This window comes from Polypterus senegalus, chromosome 6 (genome assembly GCF_016835505.1).
Source record: "Polypterus senegalus isolate Bchr_013 chromosome 6, ASM1683550v1, whole genome shotgun sequence".
Classification (NCBI taxonomy): Eukaryota; Metazoa; Chordata; class Cladistia; order Polypteriformes; family Polypteridae; genus Polypterus; species Polypterus senegalus.
The window spans coordinates 176,030,526-176,057,104 of NC_053159.1; the positions used below are offsets into that span (position 1 = coordinate 176,030,526).

The 26,579-nt window shown below is 34.1% G+C and overlaps 1 protein-coding gene across 4 annotated transcripts in view; it reads right to left on the bottom strand.

The window, feature by feature from the left end:
• Positions 1-26,579, bottom strand: part of tlk1a (tousled-like kinase 1a) — a 130,991-nt gene that overhangs the window by 10,123 nt on the left and 94,289 nt on the right. For all 4 annotated transcript variants that reach the window (XM_039757608.1, XM_039757607.1, XM_039757606.1 and 1 more), the window contains exons 9-18: positions 25,924-26,034; positions 23,271-23,407; positions 22,175-22,363; positions 21,894-21,960; positions 21,500-21,597; positions 17,717-17,798; positions 8,424-8,515; positions 8,089-8,178; positions 2,079-2,248; positions 445-580 (exon numbers count right to left, since the gene is read on the bottom strand). In XM_039757608.1, the coding sequence (XP_039613542.1) occupies positions 445-580; positions 2,079-2,248; positions 8,089-8,178; positions 8,424-8,515; positions 17,717-17,798; positions 21,500-21,597; positions 21,894-21,960; positions 22,175-22,363; positions 23,271-23,407; positions 25,924-26,034 (1,172 nt within the window). The remainder of the gene's footprint in view (positions 1-444; positions 581-2,078; positions 2,249-8,088; positions 8,179-8,423; positions 8,516-17,716; positions 17,799-21,499; positions 21,598-21,893; positions 21,961-22,174; positions 22,364-23,270; positions 23,408-25,923; positions 26,035-26,579) is intronic.

Genomic DNA, 26,579 nt, shown 5'->3' on the forward strand with positions numbered 1-26,579 from the left:
TTAAGAAAATAGATTTATGATGTCATTTTTGGTGATGCACATGATTTTCACTCCGGACTCAAGTTTTAATAAAATCACTAGGTGCCAAGTAACATGCTAAATGTCTAATCATCATGATCATCTCAACCACAACTTACAAGTTGACTTGCTTTTTGTGATGTTTTTAGCAAGACTCTAAGCCCCCTAAATATTAGTCATATTTTCTGTCATTAACATAGAATGTGTACTAAGAAGTCATAATAAAGATAAACATGTAATTCAATGATTGTTAGAGTTACTATTCATATATAGTAATATTGCTTTGTATATAGTAATTTTGCTCTCAACTCTAAAAACACACACTACAACCACTGCTTATATACTTCATATATGGAAATGCAAGCTGGCCTGGTTTCTTGGATTACAGTGGAAGAACACACAAATCTCTTCAATGCACATTCTTACCAGTAAGTGCCTGCTCCCTGAGATGTCAAATCCATACCGTCAACTCCATAATTGTCATCATCCATTATTTTGGACAAACCAAAGTCTGTGATTTTAATTTCTCCACAAGCAGTTCCATCAACCAGAAGAATGTTGCCTGCAAATGAAAAAAACATGGAGCAGACCAATAATGTTAGCAGAAAATATACTTAAGGTCAGTTTTTCTGGTATATTTACATCTGAATGAGGGAAAAAGGGTAACAAAGGGCAAACATTAAAGCAAAAAGTATTTATCATAGTAAAAGAAAATTTTAACACAAATTACATCAATCTAATTCTACCCAAACTTCACTATACTGGGATCTACATAGAGCTAGAAGTTCAAAACCCAGTATTAAAAAAAATATATATATATATTTCAAAGGCAAAAAGTGACATTCAAATACAAAATGACGATTGTTTTACTTGTCACAGACTTCAGCATTATGATATTCCAGATGTTATGCAGTCCTGCAGTGTTTTACAGATCTGTTTTTGCACTTCAAGGAATAGCTAATTAGTATCTCTGAATGATTATATTGTATTGTCAAATACACTAAAATGGACAGCCTTCTGTTTCTTAAACATACTCCTTTCACTACTTACTCTGGGTAGATTTTCCCACCCCACTGATGCATATTAAAAAGAGACAACAATTTTAAGAAATTGTCTGGTGCCCTAAAAGTATTATTCTGTGTACAATCCCCTCCTAGTTCATTCTTGAACACAACACCCCCCGGTGCCTTTTACTGCCATTTTATGCAAAAAGTATTAGGCATCCGTCATCGCAAATAAGGCTGGATTCCTTTCTCATTAAAGATGAACATCAGAAATGACCCTTGTAAAGAGACAATTCTCATTTTTGCCACCTGTGTGTCTTTGTGGGCTGGTGAATTTACACACGTTGCCTAAAACAATGAGCCTTGATAAATAATTTAGATCACCTGCTTTAAAAACTTCCAATGGAACAGTGAAGTGTAGGGAAAAATGGGAGACCATGTTAAGTTTAGTTCTGTATTATATTCCTTGACTACCTGCAGCACTCAAACTGGTGTCTTGCATACCAAAGAGTCAAATTAGGACCTATAAACTCTCCCTTATTCCAGCTACCTTTATTTTTATATATCTAGCTATGGAACCAAGTATAGCCTACACTTTTTGTTCTTTACTTTAAAACGTTTTCTAGGTATTGTTAATTAACTTAGTAGTATCTTCCTGATAAACACTCATTTTACAGTTTTGAAAGTTGCTTTGAATAAAGGCCTCTCCTAAATTATAACAAGGAAGAAATTAATCGATACAACATTTTGAAAACTGCATACTTTGACTCAATTTACATAAAAAAAAAGGATGGGAATATTGGTGGAAAAATGAAAAACTGACATTTAATGCTTCAGCAATCACAAGTGCACCCTGTTCTACTGTATTTTTTATTAGATTACATCAATTTGTGCAAGCAGAGAATCCTACAGTGCCCAGAATTTGTAACTTGCATCAAAATATTGAGAATATAATTACCATTCATATAAACACCAGCCTTAATTTGTGGCTATTACCTACAATTTCTGGATATCACATGCAGTAAAAAAAAAAAAAAAAATCCCAATATTACTTACCTGGCTTTAGATCATAGTGTATTATAGGTGGCTTAATTTCATTCAGATATCTTAGTGCATTCACTATTTGCATTACAATTGACCTGGCTTCTTTTTCAGACATTAACTTATGTTGTTTAAGGTAAAAATCCAAATCATTTCCTTCACAATACTCTAATACTGTACAAAACCTAAAAGAAAGAAAAAAAGGTAATTACAGAAAGCAATAATCTAGTATTGAGGTAAATTATCCAGCTTTATTACTTATGATAGAATATCCTGATTATAAAATAAGAGTGATACAAGTTTACTGAATTTAATGTAGAGAAGAATATAAAAGAAAATGTGAAAAAGTTTTTCATAATTAATGGATCATTAATTTTCTAAAATGCAAACATTTTAGGTCTAAAATATGGTTGCTAATTTAAGAATTACTCAAACTTCATTGTTTTTTTTGTTACAAAAAGCCAACACAAACTGTAAAAATATACATAAGCACCAAATATTTGCTAATTTTATTAACCCAAATAATAACTGAAGAGATACCAGTAACAAGGTATTTTATTCATGTTTTGGAATAATCTGTTACCCATCTGTTATCTATTTGTTTCAGTATTAAAATTCTAGCTAAAGAATCCATAACCTCAATTTTATCATTTTTAAATAATTCTACGTCCTTCTTTCTAGTGCTAAGGCTGATGCTAAATTATTAATAACTCATGCTGCCAAACAACTCCCACACATTTTTTTCTAAATGTGTGTGTTTTGCAAAACGTTTTTTCTTGCAAGTGAACATATATTGTTCTTGTGCCACTAGCAGTTTTACCCTGCTTTGCCTGTTACATGCATAAAGCAAGAAGGAAATCTGACACTTAAGACCAATTCATTGTGACAGAAAGGCAAGTACTTTTTTCAGTTTAACATCTAGTGCTTGTGAATTTCAATTTTTATTTTAATCCGACCTATCAGTTATGGAGGAATATTTTGGACAAAATTAAAGAAATAAATGCGCAAATAAATAAAAGTACTATGAAATGTGAGCATAAATAAATAAATGTGTCATGAAATGAAGCCTTAATAAATTTGTCATGAAATGAGAGCCTAAATAAATGTCATGAAATGAGAGCATAAATAAATAAATGTGTCACGAAATGTTTTTTGTTGCTTATTTATTTATTTATTTAATTTTGTCCATAACATTCCTGCAAACCGTCACTTTCACTCGTCAAAGTTGAGAGGGTGGGCTCTAACAAGCCCTCTAGTTACAGATTGGTGAATCGATAGCACAAGAATTAATTAGAAAAATGCATACTGTTGCCAATGAAATGGATTCTGCCAAAGATATTATGTATTTCAGAGAAAGAATTGAAGATTTATCAAAAGAAATTACAATGTTGGCGGCCCTTTTAGACTCCGATATAGATTAAACTATTTTTGAAAATATCTAAGAACTGGTGGACCGGACTTGACTACACTCCAGTTCAGGTGATGCAGCTCCCTGCTCTGGACGTCCATCCTTTGACATTCCGGCTGACTCAAAAGAACACTTTCTGTTATGCGGTTTAAAAGTATGACAGATTGCAGATCTATATGGTGTATCGGAGAAGTCCGTTCCACCTGTTCTTCGATAATTTCAAAAATAGTTTCATCTGTACTGACCCCAACTCTCTGTTCTGTTTCTTTTTCCAGTTTCTTTGTGGTGGCGGCCTGCGCCACCACCACCTACTCAAAGCATCATGATGCTCCAACATTGATGGACTGTAAGCCAGAAGTCTACGTGACCATCATCATCGAGTCCTTCCATGAGAACCCTAAATACAAAGAGGACTGTTTGATTTATGTTAGGTAGATTGCCCAGAGGGGACTGGGTGATCTCATGGTCTGGAATCCCTACAGATTTTATTTTTTTTTCTCCAGCCTCTGGAGTGTTTTTTTTTTTTGGTTTTTTCTATCCACCCTGGCCATCGGACCTTACTTATTCTATGTTAATTAATGATGACTTATTTTTATTTTTTATTGTGTCTTCTATTTTTCTATTCTTCATTTTGTAAAGCACTTTGAGCTACATTTTTTTGTATGAAAATGTGCTATATAAATAAATGTTGTTGTTGTTGTTGTATCTATATCGGAGTCTAAAAGGGCCGTCAACATTGTAATTTCTTCCGATAAATCTTCAATTCTCTTTCTTAAATACGTAATATCTTCGGCAGAATCCATTTCATTGGCAGTAGTAAGCATTTTTCTAATTAATTCTTGTGCTATCGATTCACCAATCAGTAACTAGAGGGTGTGTTAGAGCCCACCCTCTCAACTTTGACGAGTGAAAGTGACAGTTTATTTCAAGTCGTATTTCATGACGGTTTGCAGGAATGATACGGACAAAATTAAATAAATAAATAAATAAATAAGCAACAAAAACATATTTCGTGACATTTATTTATTTATGCTCTCATTTCATGACATTTATTTAGGCTCTCATTTCATGACAAATTTATTTATTAAGGCTTCATTTCATGATACATTTATTTATTTATGCTCACATTTCACAGTACTTTTATTTATTTTTGCATTTATTTATTTAATTTTGTCCAAAATAGTCCCCCATAAGCAGTTATAGAATTTAGTTTTTGAAACACTGCTTTCTGCATTGTGTCTTGGATGTACATTTCTCCTTAATTTGCCTGACTGATTGAATATTGTTATGGATTACTTTTGGAAATACTGAAGAACAGGAGTAGATTGTTGCATAACTGCTTCTGTTTTAAGATTAAGAAAGTGAAATTATTTTGTGATGTAAAGCGGAAGGCCTATGGCTGCTCTTGCCTGCAAAGCGTCAATTTCTAAAATGTTTGTTTAGGTTGTGATTACAGAAACTGAATGGAGTATTCCACGTGTCTTTCAGATGTATTATACAGTCTGAAAACAACATTCCTTAAATTTGCACTTAAGAGTTTTAATAATGTTATAATTGTCTTTCTATTGTTTATGCTGCCTGAGATCAAGATATGGTGTATCAATTTAAATCACACAACCCTTTTCTGATGTCACATCCTATAGATCAGCCTTGACACACATTGTAATGTAATTAATGTCCCTTTTAACTGCATGTAGCTCTCTGCACAGTGCTAAAATTTGCCCGTCTTTCTGGTCTGTTCTTAGGAACTGCCGACGCCCATTAAGGTCTAACAGAAATTTTACCAACTTTCAAGAATGGAATCTAGAAATAATTTAGTCTTGTCTGCACTGTAATTTGTTTGTATGCCACAATGGAAAAAAGCAGAGGGTATATTTAAAAAAAAAACAAAAAAAACACCCACAACAGATCCTTATAAGAATCCATGGAACATCCTGCTTGTCTGCACTTTGTCTCACACCTGTTAACTAACTTGCCACACTTTTGATGGTACTTATGGTTTCAAGATTTATGATTAATGTTAAGTATGGACAAAATTATTTACTTAGACTTTCAAAAAAGTTACTTCGTTTTGGCTATGATCCCAGCCATTTCTACACAACAAGATTTTCTTAGGAGAAACCTCCCATTACTAAACTAATGCTGGCCGTCGTTTTGATTACTTTAATAAAAGTAGTCTACTTAATGATTCTTGACCATAGTTTCCACTGAGGGTTTAGTATACAGTTCCTGGGATCCACTTTGGTGTTGACACATTTGTCACTTTCCAATTACCAGACTGCCATAATATTAATAGTGTAATTACTTCAGAGTTCTTTCCGCAATTTTTTTTTTTTTTGAAAATTTTTTAAATTTGTCCGAGGAATTCTTTCTTCATTTTAAACCTTCCAAGAAGACTTCCTTGTTTAACAGATTTCTGTTACTTATGTTAATGTGCATCTGAAATAATAACTAATGGGCCCCAGGAAGTGTAAAGTCCAGTTGTGTTCTAGGCTTTCAAAACCCCTAAATAATTCAAGATTCAGTACTGAGACTCTTGGATCTGAACAACTTAGTGAGGTGTCAGGCTTCTGTTACCAGTTGGGTCACTGTTCTTTGAAATTATTTGACATGAAAAAAACTCCTTCTGCCTCAACCTAACTTCACAGATCTAAGAACCTTGTCACATGCCATTCTTAGCATCACACTCAGGGAAAGCCACTTGGTCAAAAGGAGTGGGGGCAAATAGTGCAAACAGTATAGATGAAATATGGTACACACCATCTATGCAGACTGAGTAGCAAAACCACCATATTGCAGCTCCCTGTAACCTGCGTCATGTTAAAAAGACATTTATTCTTAATAAATTCTCCATGATACCAGAAAGAGAGAAGCTGGTTCAGTGGATACTAAACTTCTGAAGAAATCAACAGGTCATCATATAAGAAAACATGCAGTGATCTACAGTCCTCTCCAAACATACTGGAACAGCAAGGCCAATTAATTGTTGTTGCTACGCACTGAAAGCAATAAACGTGCAAGATGAATATGATGAGAGACCAGAGTTTCAAAATTCAGGCCCTGGTATTTACATCTAGATATGTTAAACACAGAACATAGCACATTTTGTATCAAACTATTCAATTTTTCAAGTGAGTACAAGTCAAAAATACTTCATATTTGGTTGCATATCCCTTATTCTCAATAACTGCATCAAGCCTCTGACCCATAGACATCACTAGATTTCTTGTTTCTTCATTAGTTATGCCTTTCTGGGCTTTTACCACAGCATATTTAAGTTTCTGTTTTGTGGGGGTTCTTCCTTCAGTCTTCTTCTTCAGGAGAAATGCATGTTCAATTTGGGATAAAATCTGGAATAGGCTTGGTCAGTCTAAAACCTTCCATTTCTCCCCCTGATGAAGTCCTCTGTTGAAGCAGAACTGTGTTTTTATTTAATTGCATAATAAAGTTCCATTCAATAAGTTTGGATACATTTCTTTGTGAATTGCCAGACAATATGTTTCTGTAGTCTTCAAAGTGAATTCTGCTACTACCATCATGAGTTACATCATTAATAAAAATGATTGAACATATTCAAGGAGCAGACATGCAAGCCAGAGACATGATTCAACCTCCACCATGCTTCACAGATGCGCTTGTATATTTAAGATCATGAGCAGATCCTTTCTTTCTCCATATTTTGGCTTCTCAATCTCTCTGGTAGAGGTTAAACCTTTGTCTCATCAGTCCATATAATTTTGTACCAAATCTGTTGTGGTTCAACACTCTACTTTTTTTGCAAATTCCAATCTGGCTTTCTGATTTTTACTTCTTTAGAGTGGTTTGCATCTTGCATTATGGACTCTATATTGTTGTTCTCCAAGCCTCCTTCGAACAGTGGACTCTGATATTTCCACCTCTGCTCTTTGGCAGCAGTTCATTATGTTACAGACTGTTTTGGGTTTTTCTTTACTGCTTTTACCATTTGTCTGTCATCAACTATTCACATTTTCCTTGGATGGCTAGTTTATTGCCTGTTGCACAGCACACCAGTTTCTGTCCTTTTTCAGGACATTCCAAATTGTGGTCCCAGTTATGCCCAATGTTTTTGAAATAGCTCTGATGATTTGCCCCCTTTTCTCAGTTTTATAATGGTATGCTTTTCTTCATGTTGGTCTACCCTTCTTAACTACAAATGCAGTCTTCACAGGTGAAAACCAAAGCTTAAACAGAGTAGATATTCAGGGCTACTTAATGATTAAACAATCAATCTTTTATAACACACCTGGGTAACAAGTAATACCTGTCACTTGTTCCAATACTTTTGCTCACTTGAAAAACTGAGTGGTTTGACACAAAATGTGCTATGTTGTTTGGTCAATACCACAGAATAAAAGCTGAAACTCTGATCTCCCTTCTCATATTCATCGTTTGATCTCACACACACACAAATGTCTTCCGTACACAGTAAAAAGAAATTAATAGGCCTTGCTGTTCCAATACTTTTGGATGGGACTGTATGTTACATCTACCCAACCTTTGAGAAAGCAATTTATACAAAGTTTAGCCCAAACAGGAGAGAAATGGCCTTTATGTCCATGTGTGATTAAGAAACTGAACTTTATCTTGTATACTTACGTATCCGTGTCTAGTGAAAAATAATCATACAACTTCACTATTCGGGGGTGATCCAGCTCCTTATGTATCCTATATTCTCGACAGGCATGTCTATAGAGGAAAAGAAATAAGAACAATGAACTGAATAATATGACAAATGTGAAATTGTTAACCTTCAAATCATATTAGCACATTTAGTATTAATGATCTTTCTAGTAAAATTTAATTTTATATGGTGCTTTTCACTGTTAATAGCATAAACAGCATCAAGCACTTTACAAATATTTTTTAACTGCATCATACTCCATTATTTGAAGGTATTTGCCAAGAATAACTTGCACAAAAACACAACATACTTGTGATAATTTTCTTTCTTCTCATCCCTCCAGTTTTTATTAAGTTGGTGAATTTTCACTGCTGCATAACGCTGCTCCGTCAAGTCAAACGCCTAAAGAACATTTTATATTGGTTAATATACCAAAAATATGTACTCACACAAACACAGTCACACATTAAGCTTGCAGCACCACACATATCACTGAATCTCCATGGTTTAACAAAAACACCACCTCTATATAATATCATTCATTTATTTATCAATTTATTTAGTTGGCCTGACATAAACCAACACATTCCAAAAAGCAATTACTACTGGTTTGCTAACAATTGTTCCTTTTTATTTGTGTTACGTTTAATGGTATAGAAACCTTGTCAGTTAACAGTAACATCACTTCTGGTAGAAACTACAGCTCACGAATGTTTCTTTAAGTCGTTTTTACTTTATTACTTCTACATCCCTCAAATTTATTTGCAATCCAGTTTATAATTATTTCTAACATTCTTACATGTACTAAATGCTTCTGATCCTCAACATTTTCAAAACTATTCAAGTAGAGAAAATAATACCTACTTTAAATATTTAATTTTCCACTCAAGAACTTAATAGTGGATTTTGGGGTCTATTTGAATCACTGTTTTACTTTTCACCTAAGGATTTGATTATATATTATACATTGACTTAGCTAAACATTTTCATGAACTAATTTTTCTATCCATGTTGCACAGTATTACCAGGATCACAGGATGCAGCCACCCCCAAACACTACCAAACTATAACAGATTTCCTTATCCAGTGCAAAGTTGTATTGTTTCAAGTAGGAAATGTTGCTTATCAACAGGCTTTGCAGATAGAAATGACATCACATTAAAAAAAATGGCAGATAGGAATTTGGTCATTAACCATAAAAGACTGTACAAACAAAATACAGTAGTCTCTCGCCGGGCCAGCAGAACGTTGGATAAACGAAAATGTTGGATAATGGGAGGTGTTAAGAAAAAGCCTATTAAATGTCAAACTATGTTATTATTTTTACACATTACAATACAATAATTACAATAATCATGTTTTACAACAAAACAAAAAATTAACTGAAAAAATGAACTTAGTTACAAAAATTGTCTGAAGTTAAATACAGTATTTAAAAAGTTCAGTCCTGTGATGATTTAAAGAAATTTTTGATTGTAGTCTGCTGTCCTGATGAGTGCTGTTTCTTCGCTGCCAAGTCTTGCCATCTTTGCAGCATCATTATGTCGATTCCTGTAGCAGCTTCTTGTTGCTCAATGTATTTAATTGCAGTTTCTAGAGCCTTAACTCCGTCGTTATGTGAAATTCTGAGGCGCTGAACAGTTGGTGCTTGATTTTGATCTTCAATTTCGTTGTCATCGCAATTGACAAGAGCGACAATTTCTTCATCAGTTATTTCATACTGATCATCATACTTCATCCAACTTTCGATTTCTTGCAAAGATGCATCCTCACATACAGGGATACATTGCACTAAAGGTAGAATTGTTTCTTCGGTTTCATCTGTGCTTTCCATTTCCATACTTTCATCATGGCCTAGCAGCTTCTTCCATGATTTGGCAATTGTTTGAGCCCTTACGTCAGCCCAGGACCTTGCAACCCAATAAGCAACATCATTTACATTGATGCGTTTCAATTTTTCAATCATGTCTTGTTGTTCTTCAATTTCTTCTATCACTGTGGACAGTAGCTTCCTGTGAATAGTTCCTTTTTATTATTTCCAAAACGTCCTGATCCATAGGTTGGCATATGGCGGTTATATTGGGGGGCAGAAACATTGCCTTAATGTCACCATCTTGAAGTTCCTCTGCATCAGGGTGCGTCGGATCATTATCTAGCAACAAAACTGCTTTTCTGGGTAAATTATTTTCTTTCAAAAACTTCTCTATTAAAGGAATGAATTCCTTAAAAAAACAGTCTTTGCAAATTTCAATGCTCATCCATGCGCTTTTCTGACTGTGCTATTTTACAGGAAGAGTGTTTTTTGAAACTGTTTTAAAGGCTCTAGAATTTTTGGACTTTCCAATCATTGCAAGGTTCATTTTGAGGTTTGCTGTAGCATTGCTGCATGCTAAAATTGTCAGCCTTTCCTTGCTACGCTTGTAGCCAGGGGCTGCCACTTCAGTTCCGGCTGCAAGACTCTTACTAGGTAATATTTTGTAATTAAGGCCAGACTGATCACAGTTAAATATCTGATCACCCGTTAGGATTTCAGTTTCAATAAATTCCTGAAATCTTTTCTTGAATGCTTCCATTTCTTCAAAATTCAATAACAGTTTTTCACCACAAACGTGTAACTGACTGATACAGTAGCGTTTCTTCCATCGGTCGAGCCAACTGACACTTGCTGTGAAATCTTTCATTACGAAAATGCAACGCCTTTTGCTGTAAAATAGGCCCTGAAATAGGCACACCAGTGTCCCTAAACTGTGTAAACTAAACATACAAAGCTTCACGAACTTTTTCATAGTAACATTTTTTCATAGTTTCTTTCTTTTAATGCACCCTCTGTAACTCGATGCACACCATTTTTTATTTCTATTTGTTTTTTTCCAGTCTCCTACTGTTACCTGTCCAACGCCAAAGTCGTCAGCTACCTTCTGCATTGTCCAGTCTCTTGATTGCTTTAAGTTTTCATTCCATCGATACAACTTTTTCTTTTCGTTGCCATACTAATGTACTTGCGTAAATTTCAACTTTTAAACAACGTTTGTCAAATTAACGCACACAGACACATACGCATGTAACAGACGATAAACCGATCTACATACAATGATAAACTGTGCTGCACTGAGTAGTGAGTTGTGACAGTGAGTGAGTGAGGGTGGGGCGAATGACAGACACGAGTCATAGTGTAGACTGGCGCACCACTGTATAGGGTGGTCCAGATCTAATTATGCAATTTTCATTACGCTATAACTTAAAAGTTTATTACATAGAAAACCACCCGAAAAATTTCCGGACCATCAAGAAGTGTGCGAACTGACGACATGAAAAATCATCTTTGCGCTGAACTGGAATCTTCCCTGCATAAATCAAAGTCATCCAGACGATCTAGGTCTGCATAATTAGATCTGGACCACCCTGTAAAGTCGGGGTAACTAATTAGCTGTGGTAGAGTCGGGACCAACAAAAAATAGACTACGCTCACGCTTGCAACTTGCAGTTCTTGTTGCCAATTGATGCATTTTTTTTTTTTTTTTTTTGCGGTGGGACGTCAGATAATACAGAATGTTGGATAAGCGAAGGTAGGATAAGTGAGACTCTACTGTAGTAGCAAACATAAAATTATATAAAAATCATACTTGCAGAATTACATCAGGATCAGCAGACAACACACAGAACTGTACAATGAATGCATTGCAAAAAAGGTAAATGCAAGTAAAAATGTATCTAAAAGGCCAGCTGATCCAACACAAACAGCTGACGTGTTTGCGAGTGCATCAAGGAGACATTAAAATAGACACTGTCACATATTAGTAAAAGACTTATTTTATTATCCTTGTACACTGCCAGCAAAAAGAGTTCAGAAACTAATCAAACATGATCAGAGATATAAGTTGTCTTTGCACAATTACTTTTCACGAATTGCCATCTGTGAACTATACAGAAAATGCAAAACTGAAGCAGAATCACACATAGCAAAACTAGAATACTACTCAACAACCACAGAGTTGTGATCAAACAGTTTAAAACAGCTTAACAGTGCACTACATAAGTGACAAATTTGAACTGAAAAGTCAGTGCTTCCAAACATCATATCTCCTAGTCAAGTCACGGATCTAACATATAAAAAGCAGTGGAATTAGTGGATCAGATTCCAGAGCTTCAACAACAGTCGTCAAATTCTAATCAGAATGTTTAAGCAAAATGTGATCTACCTCAGTACTTCAAATTTGTCAACATCTACGTTCTTTCTGATACAGTATTAGATAGCAATATGATAATCATATATAAATTTATCACCTTCGGGATAGCACAGATGTGGATATTTTTACTGTGCAATGCATACACATTTTATTATTATAGTTAAATCATGTTTGAATAAGAAGTACCAAGAACTTATTAATATAGAAGGATTTCTTTACTGTGTTTGTAGTACTAGGGTGTTGTACCGTGTTAGCCATTATGAATGTAGAGAAGAGCCAAGCAAAATGACACCTTTTATTGGCTAACTAAAAAGATTACAATATGCAAGCTTTCGAGGCAACTCAGGCCCCTTCTTCAGGCAAGATGCGTCTCACATCTACTAGATTAAAAGATGATGCACACATTGAGAAGGAGTTAGGAACATGCAAAGAAAATAGTGTAACTTTTTTTTGTTTTTTTACACTTTTTCATTAGCTAATTTACGTATTTAAGTTATTTAAAAAATACATCATTGAAAGTTGCTAAAAAATTATTGTGACAATACCATCCATGGAGGAATTTGATGCTTGCATCAAATCATCACACATCTTTGGAGATGTTCAAAAAAATGAAACTGATGACTAATACAGAAGTTAATTTACAGGGAAAGGTGACTGCATGGAACTTTACAGAACAACTATTGTGCATGCAGCAACAGACATTTTATGTTGATTTATGTCTGAAACAATTTCTTGTATGCTTTTCAGAAAACTGTTTTTTGGAAAATAAACATTCAGCCCTCAAAAGAGTTAACTGGTCACAGTGAAGGAAATGTGTTTATTTCATTCATTCCTATGATATCCACTGACATGCCTTTCAATTTTAAGTGACTACAATATCCAATGTGACTTACATTTGCTATGGCAATAAATAAGGCTCAAAGATAGTCACTTAGGGTAATATACATTAAATTAGAAAGTTCATGCTGTTCCTATGGCCAACAACATGTTGCTTGCCCTAGGGTGGGGAAAACATTTATCTATTTAAGCACAGGAGGGGAAAACAAAAATGTTGTATATTGCAATCAATCTAATGCTTTAATCAGCCATATTTGTAATACATCCACTATTTGAATTTGTAAATTAAAAATACTTAAATTAATCTGCAGGTGTTATTTTTTCATTTTAACATTTCAACAAATGTTCTAGATATTAAGCCACCTAGTAGTTTAATCTAGCAAGTTATACAAACAAAATTTTATCACAAACAGAAGTTAATCTTCCGGCTGCAAAACAAATAGATCAACTGAACTCTTACAAACAGAGAGAAGAGGCTAGTAAGATTCCAGATTAAATTACTAAAAAGTGTGAAAAGCAATCACAGAGTAACAGTTTGAACCAAAGTGGATGAATATAAAAAAAAAAGAATGAATCTATTAAATTATATTATTAAAAGATCAAAGTGCAATGAAGTAGAAGTTTATATTGCCTGACTTACTGAGTCGGGTTCAATTTCAAGATCTTGTTGTGTCCAACGGGGGGGCAACATAACTGGGAATATATTTTTTAGAAATGCAGCTCATACTTTGAACCTGTGTACATCTCTTGTCAGTAACCATGGCAAAAATATTAGCACAGGAGAAATACGGTACAAAGTATATATTTTACTTGCTTTAAAATGTAGCTTTCATTACTAATATACGCTGCAGTATAATATCATACATACAAATATAGTTAAAGAGAAGCCACTGGAGTAGTTCAATTGTCTTGCAGTTCTTCATTGGGATCTTGGATGACTGCAGTTTCTTATTTCAGCAGGAGCGCAGAAGCATTCTTTTAACACAGAGTCAATGTCACATTTGTGCTGACGGGGCTTCAAGCTTTGTGGCTGCCTGGCAAACTTAATACCCACACTATGCAATATATTTGGATTATGGTCTAAGTTAGCACCTTCTGTGATCTATACAAAGGTTCTAGTGGCATGTATGTAATAGGCTCTCTGTACAAGACCATTCTGCCTTCTCTTCTCAAACTAAAACAGTGTACCTGTTCCAAACACTAACCTTCATTTACAGCCCCTTATGGTAGATTTGTTAAGGCTGTGTGAAAATATTTCTTCTGCTTTCTTTTCATTAAACTGTATGCTAAACAGAAGTAATAAAACATATGCTTACCAATCACAATATCAAATAGTTCTTTATCTGTGGCTATACCTGTAAATTATAATACAGTGGGAAGCTGCAGGTCCAGATGGCTATAATTTTTATAAATAGACATACTCTTTGAATGAACACTTTACAGAACAGATTCGCTTGTGAAAAATGTTGAGTAGAGAAAGTTTTAATAGACAAAATAATTAGATTAATGGATCAAACTGTACTTAACAGTTGACAATCTATTGTGAAACCTCTAATGATTTGATATACTATATATACACACCTTCAAAGTCTAGCAAATCTCTAGCTGTGGGGAAGCAATCAAAATATTGAAATTTGGATAATTTACTGTGATCCGTAAACCTGGACATAGACCCAGTATTTGTGCTTCCATCAAGTTAGTATACTCTAGCCCAGAAGCCCAGTTACAATTCTGGCATCTTCACATTTGAGCACACAACCAGACATGGCTATCTAGTATTACTAATCCTTTATGCAAATGCTGCCACTGGATATCCATCTTCAACCCAACAGGTGGAAATAAAGGCATTTTACAAACGGCAAAGAAATGTTATGGATTTTTAGCATTACTGATAAAAGTAATTGACGATCGTAGGGAATCTATAAGAAAAACTTAACATGTTTGATTTTACATTTTAATTTTGGAGTCAAAATTAATTTGAAAAACTATTTTCAATAAACCAACTTATACACCACATCTTTGCACCTTCCAGTGACTGTCTCAGAGCAGTTTAGATATTTGGAAGCCTTAAATCGCAAAGAAAAAGGTCATCTTTTAAAATTCATTTTTGCAACCTGATGGAAAATATCAAATTAAATTTTAAAAGGTGGTCAAACTCCTCATTCTTCTTTAGTGGAGAAAACGGATATTGTTAAAATGAAAAGCTTCCAAAACTTAGTTCTCTTTCAGAGTATTACCATATATATTAAATCCTTTTTCAAAAGGCTTGACTCAACTGTAAGCTCATTTATATGGAAGATTAAAAGGTCACGCATTAAAACAACAATGCTGCAAATATCTAGAGTGGAAGTTGGCATGGTATTACTTGACTTTCAGCTTTACTACTAGGTTGCAATTACTGGTACTTTAAGATGAAAGAACAAGTACATTATAATTAACATTAACTTGTTTAGTTACCATTGGAAAGAACTTTGCTCCCTATATGACGTGATTTGTGCTGCATATATCAGTAATCATCGTAAATGTTCTAGCTGTCCAGCACTCATCAAAACATGGAACCAAAGCAAGAAACACTAAGGCAGAGCTGTTGTTCACTACAGTATAAGGTTATACTTAATTTGTGGAGGTAATTAGGCATCTGGACCTACATAGATCTTTAAATTGACCAGTGTGTGTGCACCTATTGATAAACTAGGTCTTAAAAGATGGAATTGTTTAGTAACACTATTTTTATAACTCACACACATTAACAACCTGCCTACTTTCTCTAACAATCCAACACCATCCATTCTTGAATTTATATTTAGCTAATAAAGAGAATGTCAGAAGAATGAACTTGCCTTACATTATATGCAAAGCATGTTTTAAAACTGTTCCACTGCCCCTCGACTATCTTTATACCTACTGTAAAACCCTATCTGTTCAAACTTTTCTCCATCAATTCAGAACAGTTTTAGTCTTTACATTTGCACTCTACCAAAGTACTACAAATTGTGTATTGTGGTCACTTTGACCCTTGTGGTTCAACAATCACCTCTATACCTTGAAATCTACCCTGATTATTACAAAATAATACATCTAAAAAGGCCTTTTTCCATGCTGGTGCATTAACATACTGTGTTTTTTTTTATTTTAAAGTAGAAACTCCTGCTCCTGTACTCTATTTGCAAGGTTACAGCCCCATTAAAATTTGGGCAATTAAAGTATATTAGTATATTATTATCTCTCTAAACTTGCCCTTTTGATATTATTAAAAAAAGATGCACACTGAAATTAATGTCTGTATTGTAGGTCTATGGCATAGTAAAATAAGGCCTCAATCTGTAACACTTTTTTCCTGAATCCATAAGTCTTCACTAAGTGGTGGGTCTCATCGTCCAATTAAAGACTATGAGCACTTAAAGTCAGCTTTACATAAATGGCAACAACCCCTTTTTTCCTTTTTGACATTCCTCAAAAATGTTTAACCATCTAAGCTCATCTTTGTTAAGCCAGGTTTTTGTTATTGTTACAATATCAGAATTTACAAGGCAAAACACAACTCCAACTTGCTTGTTTTACGTTTAATACTTTTATCTTTCAAACAAGCAATTTTTAATAAGCTATTTTATTTTGCCATTTTCATTTAGAAATTCAGTTACTATGCATATGTGTTATTCCACTAATATTTGTCACTTCATGTACAGATCTAAACCTAGCCTATCCTAATCTCTCTGACACTTCACATCCCAGTGGTTTAAATGTAACTCAATATAGCGGAACAGGTCTCCATCTGTTCCAAAAGGAGACCTAATGCCCCATAAATCTAGATCCTTTTATCCTACACAATGACTTAAGCCTTCTAATCTCACTCTTACCTGGACTGGTATTTGACACAGGCAGAACTTAGAGAAGACTGTCTTATAAATTCAGCTCCTCTTGGCACATAACTCTTTAAATTTGGTCTGCAGAATAGACAGCCTGCCCTTATGTATGTCATTTGTTCCAACATGGACAATGATAACTGAATCCAATCCCGCTCCAGCCAAGAGAATATCAACCTTTCCTGGGAAGTGACTACACATACACTCAGAAGGCAACATACTGTGCGAGACACAGTTTTTAGAGACGATAATTTGTATTTGGATAGAGAACACGAATACGAATATATCCTTTACGCAATGCCAGGAAAGGGATGCTTCTATTAATACCTCAGGCAGGGAACTTGAAATTGTTTATTGTTTATACATATACTAATTGCTAGATAAATATATGACAGAAAAATTACAGAATACAGAAAATATCAGCAATGCTGACAGGGTAATGAAAGTCTCAGAAATGTAATTTGCCAAGGACCATTTTATTATGTTACTTAAGATTCAGAGAACACCTAATAACAAAATGCATAAACCCTCCACCAAAAACACAAAATCAAAAGTGAAGTGAAATTGAAGTTACAGAAATGGTCATCTCAAATGAATAGAAGGATGGTGTAGAATACCTGTAAAATCTATTAAAAAATTCAATCAAACAAATTTATACAAAAATAATTTGGGATTAATGTTAAATAAAACAGGAAAAATCTAAACACTCAAGTTACCTTATAAACTTCACTAAATCCTCCTCTTCCCAAGAGATGCAACAGTAAATACCTATCATTTAATGTTGGGTGGTCTTTAAACCTGAAAATAAAAATATTTTCATAAAATAGAAATTGATAATATACTGAATTTTACAAGATTCAATTACATCAAATTGATAATTGCAACACATTTGATAATCTTAAAAATGACCACAGATTTTTCAGCAATACAAATTATAAATTGTCTTATGATAAATAGGGTGTATTTCCAAATTTGTTTAACTTTATATGTAAAAATCATTTACAATGATTTTCTGAACAGATGATTGATAAAACAAATATCCTTATACCAATATAATATGGAGCATAAATACAGTAAATTCCAGAGAGCATCTGAAAAGGGAATGTAAAAAGTAGAAGAGAACAGAGTCAAATTAATAAATGCACTGTGTAGCTTCCCTACATTAATAAATTTAGGGGAAATGAATGAATAATGTTAAGAGCATTAAGCAGCTGTTACCTGTTTAGTGGAAGTACTAGTCTCTGCAGAACACTGACCCCGAGTGGGTGGATTTCAAGTACTGGAAGTCTATTACAGTGGGCGGTTTCAAAGTGTTGTTCTGATTGGCTAAAACAAACATTGGGTGGATTTCAAGCGGAGTAGGCGGGTTCCATTGGAGTTTCTGATTGGCTAAAACGACAACTGGGCGGATTTCAAGTTAAGTATCTGATTGGCTGTGTGACGGGACTTCTTATCATACCGGAAAAAGAATCTTAGTCTGGATGCGTGCAGCACAGCATGCAGAAAAAATGGCGGCGGATCGGATGCAGTACATGACCCGGTGTAATGTGCCTGCTTTGCTCTGCATTAAGTGGTACAGTTACAATTTATAAGCACACACATCCACACGCGATCTCCTGCTGAGCATGCTTTTTTTAAATCAACCCACCATTTCTTCCGGATGTCAATGTCAGATACGCTGCACATTACATTTATTCTCGTCACTGTACACCTTGCTAGTAGCGGGTTGGACCCCCTTTAACTGTATACAAAGACACTGCAAGTCCCCATCTCAGTTGCATTAAACATTGAAATCACACAGCACAAGACTTGGCATGAAAAACGACGTATAAACCACAACCAAGGCAGGTAAAAGTTAGTAAAATTGACAATCATGTAAAAGATAAAAATATAAAGTGCTTAAAAGTGTAAGGTGTAATGAGTGCCAGATTACAGCAGCCAGTACATGTATTATGAACAAGATTTGAGTATGGATATTAAAGACGTTCAAAGTTTTTATTGAACAACTGGAATTCTTTTTGAAATAAGCTGTTTGGCAGTCTGTTAGTGCATATTTTGATTGACGTTATGTTTTCCTGAGGGCAGATGTTTGAAGTGTTGATGACCGGAATGAGACGTGTCCTTGATGATGTTCTTTGCTCTGCTATGGTACCGAGTGGTGGCAATGTCCTCAAGTGAGGGTGCCATTTGTTTTAAAAGCTGGTGTTAGGTTTGTGGAATATCTACACATGAATAATTGTATAAAAGGTAAAGTGCATGAGCATTGCACAGAGACAGATTATTATATAGGAGCTAAATATACATTAATTTGAATACTGTAGCAGAATATAAATATATATTGGACAAAAGAAATATTGGTATTGTACAGTCATGTTACTGTGCTAAGGGGATTGGGAGGTAGACAGAATGTACACAACACAGTGACGAGAATAAATGTAATGTGCAGCGTATCTGACATTGACATCTGGAAGAATGGTAGGTTGATTTAAAAAAAAAAAGCGTGCTCAGCAAGAGATCGCGAATGGATGTGTGTGGTTATAAATCGGAACGGTACTGCTTAATGCAGAGCAAAGCAGGCACATCACACATCCCAGCTCATCGCATTTTAAATATTGAAAGTTAATGGCGGAACCAAGCCGTTACAGTTGTATTTTTCAGGTTGCGTTCCAGTTTCATGTTTTTTGTCACCGAAAAAAAGGTTTAACGATGATTGGATGCTTGAAATCAGCCCATACAGCTTGGGGAACGCCCATTACTTTCTCTGATTGGATGCTTGAAACCTGCCCATACTGCTTGGGGAACGCCCATGTTGTTCTGCAGAGACTCCTTTCTCGTTTAGTGGTGGAATTATTTCAGATAATAGTGGCAAGAGCCAAAGATAAATGTATTAACAATAATAATAACAATAATATTTAACTATTAAACAGGCAAAAATTACACAATGACATAAGGTTTCCCACATCATAATATGAAGAACCTATTTTAATGTGTTTTATATGGCAATATGGCACCATATCAAACTTAATTTAAAACTGCTATCATACACTGATAATTTCTGTATTATCTATATCTATTTATTTTTTTTTTATTATATTACATATCTATTGACTATGTATCTAAATTGCAAATACCATACATTGCATCAATGTTCATATTGCTAACTACACGTCAACATTGCTGCTACTTCTTTGTCTTGTCTTTGCACAATGTCTTGTTTGTGTTTTAATTTTAAATTTTAATTTTAATTCTATTTTTAACTTATTATTTGCACTTCATGTTGTTACAGTTTGGACCCTGAGCTTTGCAATGTCATCTATCTGTATACTTGTATATGGTTGAGATGACAAAGTTCACTTTGACTTTTTGACGGACACTTTTTCAGTGTTCACAGTCAAAGCATTTCAGTTGTCTTAATTTAAGTCTAACGTTTTCACATATGACTATTTACTCCTTAACAACTAAAGTTCACAAGAAAAAAAAAAAACTTTCTTGCAAACTAAATTTCAGTAAACTGTACTCTATGATAGATCTTAAAGAGCGTTTTTTTTTTTTTTTTTAAACAGTGAACCTCTAAAATTAAACTAAACTGCAAAGGTTGATGACAGTAGTCAGTAGAACGATAAACTTGCCAAATTCTTAAACAGATACAAAAAGACAGTGTACTAAACATCTGTTCTGAATAAACCTTTACTGACTGTTATTATCCCCTGCACTTAAATTATGTGTCAAAGTTTGATAAGCAGCAGAACCCTGCAATGCAGGATAAATAAAACAATGCCAAGACACGAGAGATCACTTGTGCCGTAGACAACAAGACTTATATAATCAGAAGTACCGCAGCAATACCCAAAATGTGTATTGAGTACTTAATTTTTACTTCATATCCTTGTGTACATTCTCATGTTGCTCTTCTGTCTGATTTATGAATTTTAAAAGACCTAATGAAATGCATTTTCCATTCAGAGAATAAAATAGATTATTAGATTATTAATAAAGTCTCTCATAACATGAATAATGATGTAAGGTGTGTCATTAACTAAAACTTAAAAACACAGGTGCACTGAACTATCATAAAAGCAAACATTCTGACCAAAATGTCTTAGTGGTGACATGGATTCATTAAGAGACAACTATCACCAACACAATATCCTGTTACAGGAAAATTTCATCTTTGAACAGTTTTTCTTAGTTATTATTTAAAACCTAACCCATCTTATAGTTATTGATCCTTTATGCATCTTGCAAGCACAGAAATGAATGCAATTCTTGTTGACTCAACAGCATTTTTTTTTTTTTTTTTTTAAATTTTTGGTGGATGAGGAAGAAAATATTTCTGCACACAGAAAACAGCTTGCAAACATCAGTGAAGACCTGTACACAATTTATCAATACTGAAATAACACTTTATCTAATTCTATTAATAAACAAGGAAATTATATCTCAAAAACTGGAATGACAGGATAGGATGAAAACAGAATACATCTCTTGATGAAACTTACTGAGAGTTGTCTTCATTATTTATTCGTTTCAGCTCTCGTATATGAAGATTTCGGACTCTCTCAAGACGCTCTAGTTCTGCTTGAATTTCAGCTTCTTCCTATGTAGAAATAATTTACACTATCGTTTAAATAGTTTAAAAAAAACAGAATGTCATATCAAAACATTCAACACTTATGACTAATGCTAGAGGTAACAAAATTTAGAGGCCAGGCAGACTACTTATAGATAATTGGTTGGTGCAAATAATATTAAATATTATCTGACTAGATGAAATACTGTACGCGTTAAATGAATTTTAGGCTACACTGAGAAATAAACCTGTGAAATTATTAAAATTCTTAAAACAATGTATAATACTTCCTTGAAATATATTTTTTTTCATACAAAACTGACCTTTTTCAAGTGCCCTAATCGAAGTTTGAAAATTTCTTCCTGTTCATGATACTCTGCCACTGTTAATCTGACAAATAAAGGAAAATACATGCATTTATTAAATTAGAAATCAAACAGACTGTAGATATTTCAAGGCAACACTTAGCTGATTATTCTTGTGTTGTAATACCTTTTTTTTAAATATATTACACCTTAACACTTCTACAATGCCTCAAAATGGCAGCATCCCCATTAGTAAAAAGCCAAACAGTGAGTAACAGATTAACTTTCTTGGCTCTTACAGTTGTGGCAGGCTGGGTTTTAAAAATGGGTCATTTTCTGCCCCATTCACAGCTTTAGTTTTCCTTTGCTTTGGCTCAGTGTTTGCAGTTGGTGTCTGAGAGCTATTTGCTGTTGGTGGTTTTCTCTTGGCTAAAAGCTTTCTTTGTCTTTCTATGTCTTCACGTTGCTGATTTATCCATTCTTGCTGCCTTAGGTCAAAACAGGAAACAAGAGAGAGATATACAAAAGTAAATTAAAACAAAATTGATGAAAATGTTTTATGATTACATTATTGTTCTCCAATATAACTAAATACAGGTATACTGACACCTCAGGTCTACAATCTTAAGTACTGTAAAAGGTCTAATTGCTGCTTTTGAGTGCCTAGACTGCCAGAAAACACAATTTACAAAAACAGAAAGTGCCTCCTTACAGAACATTACAAGATGTTTTGCTTATTTTTAGTCACAAAAATATTACAGTGGAACCTAGAATAGGAATCAAGTTATAACAAAGCCACTGCCAAGCAGCAGATAATTGTTAGATTTTACCAGCTTAAAGTAAGCAGCGGGATACATCACCTATCTGTCAAATACCATCACACAGTTTACAGAATATGGGAGGTATTTTCTACAATAACGGAAATGAAAAGCAAAAATGAAAAGTGCAAATAAGCACTGGCTACACATGCTACTCATTTAATTTTCACTTTCCACTTTGCATTTTCATTTCATGATCTCAACATGCAAAGTGTGGGTCAATGGGTGGGGCTTTGCATCTTGATTTCCTACAATTCTTTGTCCTTCGTAGTTGTAGCCAGAATACTTCTCACAGGTGGCGCCAGTTCTTATTTGAAATTTACTTTCATTTTTACAGCTTCATTGCTATTCAGACTTAAAATGAATTTGCAAATGGTGCTATTTAATTTCATTTTTAATTATTGCAGCATATTGCACAAAGACTTGAAAAATGAAATCGAAAACAAAAAAGATTGTATTTTCATTTTATAATTTTAATTTTCATTTCTTTTTGGAAAAAAATTGATCCCATATAAATAATTGATTAAAAAAATCGAAATATTTAGAACTCTACAAAAAAAAAAAAAAAGATACTTGCTTAACAAGGTTTTGAAATGCAAAACCATCTGTCCATTGTTCAGTGAAAGAAGCCCCATGCCGTACAGTAGTAAAGTGGCCAAGGCGAAGTCTATCCTGCATGCTTTTCTCTCTACAAGCCTGTTTCTCCTGTGTGCTCTGAAACAAAACATTAAATCAGATAAGGCGTTCAACAATTACCCAAATTTCCTTTTTCTATAACATACTGTACATAATCAAACTGACAACTAAACTTTTTAAATATCAGAAAGCTTAGACAGTAAACCTCAAAGTAAAACCAATCAAATATGAAAATAAAATCCTATCAGATTGTACTTTATAATACTCATCATTCAAACATCCTTCACAAAGCAAATAATCTTGTTTTAGGGTGCAGGCATATACTCTGCTTCTTAATAGACACTGCATATTTTTTTGCTTTAAAAATAAAATAAAAAACATGCATCTGAATGCATTTGCATTTCTTTACCTTAAAAGGCACAAACAAAAAGTTAATAAGTAGGACTATTTCAAAAATAACGAAATTGAAAGAACTGAAACTTAAGAATCTAATTGTTTGATTTTTCCAGTTACAACAAGAGCGTGTGTGAAATAATTAACAAGAGAAAGATAATTATAAAAACAATTTAGATATTTTGGAAATTTACAGAAGATAACTTTCCTTCTGCCTATCTTGAGAAACAAAAAAGTACAATGTTCTAAAGCCATAGCCTTTATTAAAAAGGCCAATAAACTGGCAGCAGACTAAAACATACATTAAATAAGAAACACTCTTTTTAAAAGGACAGACTACAAAATAGAAGTTATATGATGAATGAAGTAACTAGCTTGCTACAATCTGGCCAATGCAGTCACAACTGTGTAACCATGAGATGTGTTTTTTTACTGTAGTTCTACAAGAACAGATATAAAAGCATGAGGGAAAGTGTAAGGGCTGGTTTATACTTCATGCTCAGAATACATATGCACACGCATCCTGTGGCCATGCATTCATTTGACGTGTCCTACGACCACATTCTCAGAAATTAACATGATGAATGCGTGAGCTGCATTACCAACAAAAAAAAAATAAATAAACAAAACTGGGGGGATGGGGGTTGTCTTCATCTCTGTTTACTAACAACATGTGACAGCAAGCCACTTTGCAGATCCTATAGGATCAATGTGCATGCTTCAATGTTTAATGAATGTATGTGGTGAGGTAAAATGCTGACATACTATACAAATATATTCATTGTGCTTTTCAAACATGGTAATGATGTGATACATTTTAAAAGTCTCATATACCATTTTCTGTGCCTCTATTTTTCTTGCACCTACACAACAGCATCAGAATGTACTGAAGCACATTAAATTAATCACAAAACAGAACTTTTCACTGTGTCCCTAAAGTGGAAATTTTGTATTTCATCTCAAAATTTCCACTTTAATCGTGTAGTTTATTTTGTCATTAAAATAGAACATCTTAAAACCGACCCAGTTAATCACTATGTGCTTCTGGAGCTTCTTCCTGCAATGACTACAGCAGCAAGCAGCAATACCATACAGAACAAATTCAATTTATGATATTCCAGCACATTTAGAATCATTAGATTTATATTTGATATCACTTTCATGATGCATTTAATTATGTATGTTACATTTTGCAGATAAATCGTTAGCTTCATTAAAATAATGAATACTGTTAATAATTACACATGTGGAGGCAGCACTGTGGTGGAGCAATAGCGCTGCTGCCTTACAGGAAGTCACATCCCTGGTGTTCACTGCCTGGAGTTTACATGTTTTCCTGGTGGGTTTCCACAGTGTGCTCCAGTTTCCTTCCAAAGACATGCAGGTTTGGGGTTTTGGAGATGCTAAAATGATGCTAGTGTACATGTGTGCTTGTATTCACCTTTCATTGAGGTGATGCCTTGATCAAGGACTGTTTCTGCCTTGCGCCCGATGCATACTGGAATGGGTGCATCTGTGGACTGATGGATGTAATAATTAAACATCCTTTTCAGAGATGCTGTGGCAAGGTGTGCTTGGAATTTAACAGATGTTTCAGGCAATTAACACACAGCGAAGCCAAACGTTTTCTCACTGTGATGTGCACAAGTATAAACAATACTATGCTTGCGTAGCAGTAGTGCCTGCAGGTGCACGCATTGTGTGAAGTATAAACCCAGCCAAACAGGACATTACAGAGGTTTATATAAATCAGCACATTATACAAAATCAATTGCCCCTCAGATCAACACTGTCATTTGCCATGTAATGAACTAAAAACAAATCTGTCTTGGAATGCCAGCAATCTGTTTCTTGTAAATGTTACTTACAGTTAAAACAATCTGGAACACTCCAAAAAAATTTCTATTTTCTAGTATTATGTTAACCACTGCAAAATACATTCAGATATATAGTAAAAATTGATTTTATTTATTTTCAGTACGTCTTAAGAAAATGTTGATATATAGTACTTGTGTTTGGAATGCAAACTTCGATTCACTATTTAGGTGATAAGAAGAATAAAAGAAACAGGCAAAGAAAAAAAAACTGCAATGGGTCCGACTAGTCAGCAGGTTGAGACAACACTTCAATACCAGAAAGATTATAAGCCATCTCTGAATATGATTAAATATTTTAAGAACACATTTACATAACAGGTTTACCTTTTCCATAAGCAACTTCTTACTCATAATGATGCATTTATTAAGACGCTCTTTATACTTCTCCAGAGACCTTTGTTGCTCATCTATTTGCCTCCTGAGATCACAGTTTGCCTGCAAAATAGCACAGTGATCTGTATACATCAGTAAAAATAAATCAAGGTCAAATAAAACATGTCCACTTTTACTTTTTGCTTTGACTTTAAAACAAAAATACAGATTTTCACTTCAATTTTCAAAATCGTGTTAAACAGGATTCATCAAGACACAATATAACAAAGCGCGGCGTCCACTCACAAATGTTTAGTGACCCATTTTAAAAAATGACTGATCTTGAACTGCTTAACAAAACAGTCAAATACTACCTCTATATGAGGAAAAAGTAAATAAAGAACTTTGTACGGGAACATATGAAAATACTTTATATTAATATACTTTATATTAATGACAGATCCAAAATTAAAGATTAGAATCAGGCTAAATACTACAAAAATGAGAACAGAGATTTAAGAGGATCCATTATCTTGGAGCTGTAAATTCTACCTTCTTCAAAGATTTAGGTGAAATGAATTCTAAAATTCTGAAATTGCAAGAACACTGCACAATCACAAGTTAAACAAAGTGAAAGAAAAGTATGCAGCCATTGCCTGGTGGATTTT